The 11,669-nt window shown below is 47.3% G+C and overlaps 1 protein-coding gene across 1 annotated transcript; it reads right to left on the bottom strand.

Moving 5' to 3' along the window:
• Nucleotides 1–497: 497 nt before the first annotated feature.
• gnpat (glyceronephosphate O-acyltransferase) lies at nucleotides 498–11,648 on the bottom strand. The gene is made up of 16 exons (XM_035422417.1): nucleotides 11,445–11,648; nucleotides 11,005–11,196; nucleotides 9,999–10,175; nucleotides 9,501–9,630; nucleotides 9,016–9,143; nucleotides 8,425–8,500; nucleotides 7,699–7,850; nucleotides 6,962–7,092; nucleotides 6,372–6,595; nucleotides 5,130–5,387; nucleotides 4,316–4,395; nucleotides 3,833–3,973; nucleotides 3,214–3,313; nucleotides 2,792–2,885; nucleotides 2,559–2,620; nucleotides 498–2,157 (listed from the first exon to the last, which is right to left on the bottom strand). The coding sequence occupies exons 1-16, from the start codon at nucleotides 11,466–11,468 to the stop codon at nucleotides 2,114–2,116; spliced, it is 2,013 nt and encodes a 670-aa protein (XP_035278308.1). The 5' UTR covers nucleotides 11,469–11,648; the 3' UTR covers nucleotides 498–2,113.
• Between the last annotated feature and the right edge of the window lie 21 nt (nucleotides 11,649–11,669).

Below are 11,669 nucleotides of genomic sequence, written 5' to 3'. Positions count from 1 at the left end.
CATCAGGGAAACAGCCTCTGGGTCATTCACCACATTACCCCAATGAATACCATTTATGCTGAAGCGCCGAACGGCACTACAGCAATGTAAAAACATAGCTTCTTCATATGAATTCTGTGCCCCCTCTCGTCGTTTTAAGGTATTCATGGAAACATTCCTGTAACACGATAAAAATAGAAAATAAGGGCCCGCCAAACTGAACATGAAGTGCGATGTGGGACTGTGATGAATATCAGCAGTTCCGTCTGGAATGACTGCAAAGCAAGAGCAACACTGTTGGACTGTACACCACACGCAGGAGTCCTGCTCAAAGAATAGCAAGGCTGCCATCTAGTGGTAGGCCCCTGCTAGTCAAAGTGAAGGAAGACCCGATGCTTTGAAATCAGGTTGAAGTTTCCCATCTTCTTTTACTACCTTCATCAAGAATCTATATTTTCAAATGACCTACATTCCAAGAAAAAATGTATCAATTAAAAATGCAGACCTTTTACACGTCCTGCAACTCCTTAATCAGTAAGGATCCATGATTTATTTTCATTGAAAATTTTAATAATTGTAAATATTTTATTGTAAATGTTTCTTTTTCCCTGCCTGTGGAGTCACATGAAACACTGACAAGTTTGGAACAGACAGGACAGTCAACCTTGCAACTCATATGAAGTTCTCTCCTCGGTCACCAAGGTTACAAGAATATCTCAAATCACCCCCTAGGCACATTTTACACACAGCACAGTACAGTTATACAAAGTCGCATAGATAATTACATTGGCAAAGCTTGGAGTGACAGACCAAAGGTGTTACACCCACCCCCACCCCTACCACCAGACATTTCAGTACACTCTACACCATGGGCATCATGAGTAGCACAAAACCAGGTAACTTGGATATTAAGGGAGTGCACTGATCAAAACCAGTATTCTTAAAACATGAACCATACCGGCCTCAGAGGCATCGAATACCTCTGTCTCCATGCTTTTTTTTTTTTTTTCAAAATTGCACTTCAGACATAAATAAATCAATTGCAGCACGGCGATACGGTTCTTAGGATGTCACAACATCGATAAAAATCGAGTTTTCGGCAGCTGAATTGAGTGAACAGGGAGTCGCCCACAGCCGTTGGAACCGAAGTACTTGACGTGACATTTGTGGGGGAGTTTACCTCACCCGGAGTGCCGTTATAGCACGATGCATAGGGAACCACAGAGAGCCCGTGAAGCCACACGCGAGGAGACACTTCAGCGTCGAGCCTGGCGACGCCTCTCCTGGATTTCGTTCGGTTGCTGCGTTCGTCGCACAAGACGGAATCATTACGCAAACGCAACCCCCTTCGCCCTCGTTCGCAGAAGGGCTGCATTTTCTCGGGCGTTATCGCCGAAGTTGCGGCTGGTTCTTTTAATGCGATCGGTCACGGTTTCGCCCATGCCGCACTGGAATTCACGCGTTTCGGTTAAACACATCGCCCATTAGTTTGTTAGCAAACACACGTTTTCCCTCGACACGCAAAAGGGAGCAATCCAAACGGCAGAGTAACAAATGGCCGAGTAAACATTTCAAATAAATACAATATGCAGCAAACCAGTAACAAAAAACAATACAACGTGAGAACAAAATATATATATATATATATATATATATATATATATATATAAAACAGGTGTTCATATCTATATTCTTCATTCTCACGTTGCAATAAATAAAAACAATTTGAACTGTGACCTCATTATTTCTGTTTCCTCAATTACAAAACATTCAAAAAGTGAACAGTTTTGAGTCAGATCATGACTTGCGAAGGCTATCAAAATGTCCTCACTATTAAAACAGGCTTGGCAAAACCAGGATGAGTTACACTACATCCAAAAGACATGCAGCTCACACAGTCAACAAGCAGACCTCCAAAACCGTGCTTAAGTGGTATTAGTCCTATGAAAATCTAGAACAGCTTTTTGTATATGAAGGGGAGTCCCAGATGGCAGTGAGGAGTCTCTTAAAAAGAAATTAAGATGATGAACAGCCTCCGCAGTAACCTTGTGTAGTCTCGGAAAATTTGGCATTGTGATAATGAAGGCATAGTTTATTCTCCAGAGCTCGCATCGACCCCAGACCCCAGAGACAGTTACAGTCGGGCAAGGACGGGTTTCTGAGCGGGAACCTTTCCCCCTGCGAGGAAGAAAAAGGCGGGAAATCGAGGCGACTGGTCAGAACCGACAGACTTGCATTCCGCAGTTTAAACGCAGACACCGCACATGAAGCATCACTTATAGTTACAGTGTTTCACAGTGTGCAATCTAGGTCAGATCAACACAAAGTTTATGTAGGCCACCAGACTGAATTATGACACGAGAGGAAAGCGGGTATTGTAATACGGTTTTCTAAAGTTTAAAACCATATTTTACAGATGCCTAAAATAGCACGGCGTTTCTTACAAGCACAGAGCTTTTAATAAATTGGTAATTGGGGATAAAGTAATCAGAGAAAGGTCTGAACAAAAACGGACCTCGTAAAACATGCACCTTGTAATAACAAATTTATCCACCGACTCATTATCTAATCGCTCTTACCTAGCGTGTCTTCTACTGTCTTCACGGCCATCTTGTTTACTTTGAGAGTAACTTGATCAGCCCTGAAAAAGAAAAAAGAAAATAATGGATCACCAGACAGGTGTAAGAACCCCATCGCCTTTTCCGCTCCAGCGGAAACACAGATGCTAACTGCTGGCTTTTGGCACGGCGGCGCAAGCTCAAAGACCCAATCATTTTTCACCTGGAGACGATCTGGCTCGGCTCAAACTTACGCTTTAACCTTTCTTAGGGCGTTCATCCTCAGCAAGGCGGCGAGGGCGTTCTTCTGCAAGTCGGACGAAAGAGCTTCGTAGCACTTCAGGCCATCTGGACAAAGGAAAAAAAAAAAAAAAAAAGGATTAACATTCATTCCTAACAGCTCCACCATGGCCAGCCAACAAGACGCCATTTTAGCCCTCATTGCTTTGGGTAGGTTTGCAATCTGCGGTTTAATGGTGCTCCACTTTAGAGCACGTTAGCCTGCTTTAGCATGGGGGGGAGTGCGAGTAAACTGTTAAAATGTCCGATACCACGGCCTCAGGTGGGATTTTAAGTCACAGTTGATCCCTGAGGACGCTCCTGCGTTAAAAGGCCTTGAGAGGTGGGGGGGGGGGGGGTTGGGTGGAGGGGGCGGGATGAGGGGGGGGGGGTGTACCTGACAGGATGCGTTTGACGGCGAAGCTGCGGACGGCGGGGATGTACTGTTTCTCCGTGAGGCCTTCGCTGGCCTCCTCGCAGAAGTACCGGCACACCACCTGCGCAGGAGGAGAGGGGGCGACGGAAATCAACGCCCGGTGCGGAGAGCCTGACGTGCGACGGGCCCAAATAACCACACCCCTCCCAAAATCCCTCACACCGGTGTTCTGAGCACTTGCATTGCGGCAAAAAACCACAGCCATTCCACTGGCGGTAAAGGTTCCAAATCAGACATTTTGGATTTCCAAGAAGTGACCACCAGGAAGGAGTTGTGACTTCAACTGCCGTTTTTGTCAGCGATGCAATTTTTTAAATAACGACGTGGAAAACAGAAATGACCGCTTTAAATGGCATCAAATTCATTTAAACATCGACATTTAAGCTGTGCTAACGTGCTACTCCAAACATGCTAACGTGCTGCTCAAGTATGCCTCTCCCAGGGTGTACACCTTAGGCTAATTAGCTTAAACAGCCATTCTGAGCAAGCGTCTCCGTCACCATATGGCCGAGCCAGCTAAGACAAAAGGCTGTCACTGCGTCAGCATGTACGCAGAGGTGCGCAGAGGCGGCGTTTGTACCTGGTACCCTTGCAGGAAGGGCTCCAGCATGCCGCTGAGGAAGGAGAGGATGGGCTGGCCTCGTTCCGTCACCGCGATGTCCTGCTTCAGCATCTGGACCGCGCCGCACTTGAGCAGCAGGTAACAGCCCTCCTCAAAGTCCTGCCGGAAAGAAGGGCGCAACTATGGCTCTCGGATTACACACAGAGACGAGAGGGAGAGGGAGAGAGGGACAGAGACTCTTCTGTAACCCTTTAAGGCACGGTTTCTTAAACTATGGGTCAGGACCCAAAGTGGGGTGCATATGAGGTGGGTCCCAGAAGAAGTCTGCCATCCACTAGGCCATGCTAGTATATGTACTTGAAAGGTAGATATTTAAAAAGTTTAAGAATCAGGCTCCTTACACACACCAGCATGACCACTTTTGTTCTTCAGGAAGTAAAGGTGAATGGAATATTCTGGAAGGCTGAGATAAAATGTCGATGTGCAACAGAACCACAGTACCTGTACGGCGGCTCCTGGGCAGAGGATGAACTCGTTTGAAAAAACATTCCGGAGGTACAGGAAGGAACTGTAGACGTCATCTGCAACATGAAGCATGATGTTAGCATGCTTCCAGAACCATGAATAGTCTACAGTTTCTTTTATCCTCTGAATAAAAGAGCCTACTGTTCACATAGGCAAAAGGGGCACTAATACTAATGCAATAAAACTTTGCTGAAAGCAAGCACTGCTGAATTAACAGAATTAATTCCTACATCTTTACAAAAAGGTGCCTAGCCAGCAAAAATCTTGTGTTGCGAGCAAATAAGTTCAGCATGCTGAGGGGTACTCTGGAGAAAAATGAAAGATTTGACAGCAAACTCCGTGCCAACTGAATTTGTGTTTGACAGAAACTCCCCTAAATATCTAAAACTATCCCTTTGAGGGTTTTCTTAGAGCATTGGCTTTGTCACATTTCATTTCAGTCTTCAAGAGTGAACATCATGGAAAGCAGTTATCTACGTCAGTCTAAATACGAATGGCTTCCATCCAGCTAATATCACAAGGAAATTTCCATCTGCTGAACCTATTCAGCACGCCGCCATACTGCAACGGGAATATGTCAAACAAATATTTGATCAGTAAGGAGTGTGCCGTCTAATTTGCATTTATCTCCGGTGCTCTCCTTCAACACCGAGATAATAACCATTTTTTTGAACAGCGAAGCCGTCTGCCCTGCTAAGAGCAATTACCCGTTCTTCAGTCACCGCCTCCGTGCTCCCGCTGAGGAGCGTTCCCTCGCGTTACCGCTACGGAGCGCTCGCGGAGCACTCACCGTTCCTGGGGGTGGCGGCGGTCTCCAGGGCGACCGCCGCCAAGGCGGGCCTGAGGAAGACGTGGAGGACCTGGTTCCTGTAGGAGGCGCAGGAGAGCGCGCCCACGGCCCGGTTGAACAGCGCCTCCTCGGGGCTGGCCGGCTCCTGGGCCCCCTCCGCCGCCCCCTCGGCCAGCCGCACCCGCCCCCCCGTCACCCGCACCAGGCCGTGGTGGAGCGCCAGGCTGGAGGACACCACCTTACCGACGGGCGCTTGGTCTGGGGGGGGGGGGGAGGGAGGGGCAGGGGGGAGGAGAAAGGGGGTGACGCTTGATTCGGGGTGACAAGCGGGCAGCGGTTCGGCGACGGGTAATCCACGCAGTCGGGCGTGTCCCCGCACTACGCTGGGATCTGTCAGTCTGAGGCCTCCGAGGACTGTGGCCCCATCTGCGTTCCGTTACACCCCCCCGCCCACCCCTTCCCCTTCCCCTGTCGGGGAGCTTATTACAGCGCTCCCTCAACTGCTCCACATTCAAACTTCACTCTAATGACATCACAGGAGCGCCGTGTCAGACGTCCGCTTGAATTACTCAGGGACACGCTCCGCCTGCGAAAAACTCACCCAGTCATGGCGTAAATGGAGTAATGGATATCTCTCATTGGGCAGAAGCGGGAGGACTGAGGCAAAGGCTTTGATTTTTGACACCCGTGTAATACAAACTGCTCCTGGCAAACAACAATCCCGGGGTAAAAAAAAAAAAAGTAGAATTCCGCATTAAAAATGCTACCGACGTCATTGAAAATGCAATTTCCCCATACGTCTTATTTATCATTCCGCAGGGCGGACACAACGCTTAAGGGCATGGTAATGTGTACTTTGTTGAAAAGAGCCACTTAATTATGTGACACTTATGCAGCTTACAGCAGAGGGCTGATGCCTGCTTAATTATGCAATCTGTCTACTGCAGATACATTAATATACGTTGACATGCTGCATGTAGAGTAGACGCAGAACAGGTGCGTGACTCCAGGCGAGCCAGAGTGTCTGTGGCTTCTGTTAAATTAGCAGCCATTTTAAGACTTGGAAACCTGGGGTGTGGACTACTTAGTCCAAAAACCCTTCCAGGACTGGAGTTATTCACCCATAATGCACGCACGCACACACACACACACACACACACCCTCGACCTGCCGAGAACTCGCCGCCCAAACGGCTACGTAAAAAACGGGCGGACGGCGGCCGCTAAATTAGCAGCGTCGTACCGGGCCAGTCCAGGAAGGCCCCGCAGGCCCGGGCCAGGCCCCTCAGCCAGGCCGTCCGCTCGGCCAGCAGCGCCAGGTCCATCCCGTCCGGGTTCTGCACGAGGAGGGCGGCCATCAGGACCCAGGGCCGCAGCACCATGTTCTCCTCCTGCCGGCGCACCAGCGTGTAGGCCGCGTCGTTCACGAAGCACTGCGTGTCCTTGTCGGACTTCCGGGGAATGAACCTGCGAAAGCAAGAGTCCGAGCGCCGAGAAACGGTAAAATAAAACATCGACTCAACTTCACACAGGATGCTAAAGGGAGACGGGGGTACAAAATGAGATTGGTTTTAAAGCTCAGCTTAAGACACGGTTCTTTCGGCTGGCGTTTAATGAAAACTTATGTGCAAATCACCTTGAAGTCTTTCCTAGCTGAAAAGTTCCAAAGAAATCCATTTTTCTTGTCATGCTGCCAGATATTTATCATTCACAAGCAAAAATAAATACAAGTGAAGCCTATTCAGCCAATAGCAAGGGCTCTATGATTCTATCCGTATTGGTTCTATCTCTAGCAGTGTAATTTTAGAATTCGGCACACTGGCTGGTGCGCACCTGGGAATCAGGTTGTACTGGGAGCGGTTGATCTTGCCCTGGGCCAGGCTGCGGACAGACACGGGCTGCCCGAAGTAGACGTGTATGCTGCCGTAGTCTTCGCTGAGAATCCGCCGAGCCTTCAGCAGCCCCTGAAAACGAACACGAACACTAAGGAGGGGCCCACCTCCGCACAATCACATCACTGAGGCTGGGACTCAATCAGGAACTTATCTTAACTTTGACGTGCACACAGTAAGCACGGTTTGCCTAGCTCAGGAATACCCAAGGACTGGGTAGCACTGCTGGTTTTCATTCGTCCCCCGTTAATACTGACACCGCGGGCTCGTGTGAGCTCCGCAGCTGTCAGGCTAACTGATGGCATGACGAGTGTGACAGCTGGCCTTGGGGGGGGACACACACACACACACACACACACACACACACAAAAACCGTTGACCACGGGTGTCAGACTCAATTCCACGAGGGCAGTGCACATACTACTTTTCCTTCCAACCAATTCCCCTCCGCAAATTAGATCAAATCTGCTAATTAGCCACGCGCAATTTTAGCCATGCGTATCCCACAATACAGTACAGTAAAGCAGTTCCCCAGTACAGGGGCCAGCAAACACAATCTGAGGCTGTGGTTGTGCGGCCACAGTAATGTTAAGAATGTCACAGAGTCGAGGACTGTGAGCAGAGGCACTGACTGAATACCAGGACAAACTGAGTCCCACCTCCCTGTGACTGACTTACCGAGGTGGACTCCTTGGGTTTGGGGACCCCGAGCAGCTCGCGGGCGTAAAGGGTCTCTTCCAGAACCCTCTCGTAGCTGATGCTGATGGGCACCAAGCTGACGTCAAACACCTCGCCCTTAAAGAAGGGCTCCATCACGATATTCAACAGGCCTGACAGGGAGACGAAACAGAGGAGCGAATCGTCAGAAATCTGTAAAACTTGAAAAACAACAAGTTTAAAAACTACAAAGGCATCTCTGCTTGTTGGCTGTTTTGCTTGAAGATGGCCAGTTCTTTATTTCTTATGCAGTAACAGCCCATCGCACAAACGGCACTGCAAAGGAGCGAGCACATTTACTGCCCAAGTCAGCCAGGAGCCAGATTCCAGGTTTTTTAAAGGTTAAAGGTTGCCTTTAACTTAGCAATACACTTTCAAACTAAAGATTTAAAAATAAACATGATGTTCAGATCGGCCTTGCATTTTCTTTCAATAGGTAATTGTTCAGTGTAAGATATGAGTGACATTTGAAAACTTACTGGCTTAGAAGAAAATAAGACAGGAAATGTGGCAAATGCAGCATTAAAAACTGTTATTGCCACAGCACACTTCCTTCTTTAGAAATACATGCAAGAGTCAGCACTGACCTATATCAAACTTGAAATTAAGCCAGCGTATGAGGTCCTCTGCACTGCCCCGTTCAGATGAAAAAGCACTGTCCCCGAAATGTCTACACTGCTTACTTACCCAATTTAGGGGTCAGTGACTTGCACGTCCGGCTTCTTGTCCCTTCTAAGAAAAACTCAATTGGGGCATATCCATTCTAAGCAAGAAAGAATGTATGTCAAGTGCAAAGTAAACATTATACAAATTAACATCAACACATTAAACCAATGCCATGCATTACATTTTTTTATAAGTAGCACTACCAAAAAGTATAAATTATTAACTGATAAAATACATTATAGAAATGTGATCGACCAAAATTGATGCATCAAAGGTCAATGCAGCAGAAATTTTGGAACACAATATCCTGAGAATCTCCTCAAAATCTCCTGAAACGTTAACAGACTGAGGCCTCCTCTTGTGGCCATTTATGGTACTGTCGTTCTGACAGGGTTCCAACAATTTCGAAAACTAGCTTGAGTTCGACCAATGAGTACTGAAGTCTCATCTGTACAAAAAACTTGGTATCGTACATTGATTGCATAATTCACTACAGCAATTTTGCAATTGCACTCAAGAAAGGCAGCATGCCAGGATGTTCCCAACCCCTGCCTTTCTAGCTTTTTAATGTATTCTGTGGTGTTTCGCAACACATTAGTGCACTTCATTTACCCTCAGCATTGTCTTGACATATTCTGAGAAAACGGCCCAGTACAGTTTGTCCCCGCCAAATGACCTTCGGATGAAAAAGGCGCCAGACATTCGCAACATCTCACCAATAACCTTCATGCCAAGGAAGTCTGTAAGACAAAACAAAGTTGCGTACATTAACACAAATGAGATATGAGCGCAGCTCTCTGTAAATTGGCATAGCCAGTGAAACCACACCGTTACCCTTAGCAGCAGTGCACATTTGGAGTCTGGGGACTAAAAGTGACTAAAAGCTTCTGTTTGAAAATAGAACTCATCTCAAACCGTCTCCAGAATCCACCCAACAGTGAACAGCACATCTACACACACTCATTTGCCCTGAGCCCTCTGTAAAAGACCACCTCCATGATCCAACCAATGTGGACCGCACTCAGATCTCTGAGGAGTTCTAGATTCCAGTAGATCTCAGGGGTCGCCATTCTGGTGCCTCCAGCCTAGATACTCACCCATTCCTGCAGCGATGACCGGCAGGGCCAGGTCATATGTGTAGAGGACGTATGACATCATGAGGAAGTCGATGTAACTGCGGTGACTAGGCAACAGCACCACCGGGTGTTCCTGAATGGCCTGCTGCAGCTGAGAGGGGAAACGGCAGTTATGTTAGAGGCTGGGGTGCTCCTGAAGGAGGCACACATTCGTACATCATCACTGGTGATGCATCTATAGGCAACATGAACTCTGCGAGACCAGGGCTGCCCAAGAGCTGCTAATCAGTAGAATCAGGTGTGCCAAATTGAGGTTGGAATGAAAACCTACAGGACAGTAGATCTCCAGGAACACAGTTGGGCAGCCCTGTAGTAGACTGTGACCCTTGTAGGGGTCCAAAGCTGCAAGAAATCACTGTCCTCCTATCTCCCTGAGTAAATCCGCCTTCTTTAGGCTGGCGTTTTGACCGTGGCACATGCGCTGGAAGGGGGCAGCGGGGGCGGCAGGGGGGGACTCACTCTCTGGATTCCCTCCTCATTGACGCGGACGCTCCGGAAGAGGGTCTTGAAGGCTTTACAGAGGGCGAAGGCGAAGAAGCGGACGGTGCTGAGCTGGAGCCGGTGGGCCATCTCGTCCAGGATGGCCACCGCCTCATCCTGGACGATGTCCGCGGCCTCCCCCGTTTCCTTCGACACCTGGGCACAGACTTCATTGTTACGGTTACAATTAACCCAACTGTCTGATGCCCTGGGTCCATGGAAGAGACTACAGCCTCAGGTACTTCTTCAGCCATGACCGGTCTACAGGCACCAGTCACTGGTGGACAAACAAGTTTAATCTCTAAGTATGGATGCCACGCCCACATTTTTTTCTTGGGTAGGGCTTTTCCTAGAAAATATGTACACTAGGCAAGCACAATCTAACAGTTTTTACAACAGCCTTTTATGAAATGCCATTTAATCGGACGTCAGCTTAAGCAGATTAATCAAAAGCTTTTTTTGGGAAATAAATGAATGGAAATAAATTGAATCAATTAATGAAACATTGCAAACGTGAAAATGCAACTAGTTTCACACATTGCAACACTGAAAATGTGATTCAAACATGCGTTGCCACGTAAGGGAAATGCAAGATGCCTGGTGCCAGTACCATTATGAGAAAGATTCATTTCAACATAATTGTGCGTGCGTTAACGTGTATTAATGCTGATGTAACGGCACCGGTAAATGCATATGGATATCGTTAAACATGTATTGACGTTAAAAGAAAACTGCTTTGTGTTTCAGTTAATCTCAGTTTCTTTCCATAAAACACAACTACAATATATAATTGCAGTGTAACGAGTTCCACATGAATTAAAAAGCACTCACAATTTGTATAGCCCACATGTCCAGACACAGTGACAAATAAAGAAATGCGCGAAATAAAATAATTGCATGCCTCGGACTATCGTACCCATGTCTAAAAGTTTAATATTTAGACAACCCCCAGCGTCAGTCAGAAGGACCCAGTTTGTAGTCGTACCTGATTAATAACATAGCGGAGTTGTTCAGACTGAAGAACGATGGTCTTGAGAGTGCTTGCTTTGCAGGGAGTCATGCCCTTGTAGAGAACTGGTGTGTAACATTTCAGTGCATATCTTAAGTCACTGGAGTTTCGCCTCTCGTCCAGGATATCCTCAAAGTCATCCCTCTTCTTTAAAGCTGGGTCCCTTTGCTGCACAAGCGCAACAATGTCATTCATAGCCTGTTAACGTTAGCTAAAATATATCGTTTAACTGAACAAACATTAATGGCTGTATTACATGTCACCCATGCAGCTAGCTAAGCCAGATGACACATATTTGACATTCATTTTAGCTAACAAACGAGCTACTGTACTCTTTTAGCTAGCATGCTAACTGGTTTACTACAAGATCTAGCTAGCTGGCCAAGTTACTTCAACAACAATTTGGCTATACTTACCGAATACAGGGCTTTCGATGCCATTCCTAATAATGAAAAAAGTCCAATACGGACCCGATCTGTACTGTAAGTGCACAGTGATGTGCAATGAAGTGACTATTTAAAATGCAAAAAAAACTTTGTGATTTTTAAAACCAGAAACAGACTACTTCACATGTTTGGGCGGTGCCGTTCAGTCAGGAGAGCCACGGCTTTGCGTCATCACGCAATGTCCCACGTACGGTG

Source organism: Anguilla anguilla, chromosome 6 (assembly GCF_013347855.1).
Source record: "Anguilla anguilla isolate fAngAng1 chromosome 6, fAngAng1.pri, whole genome shotgun sequence".
Taxonomy (NCBI): Eukaryota; Metazoa; Chordata; class Actinopteri; order Anguilliformes; family Anguillidae; genus Anguilla; species Anguilla anguilla.
The sequence above is the reverse complement of the archived record's forward strand: the minus strand, read 5'-3'. Positions and strand labels throughout refer to the sequence as shown.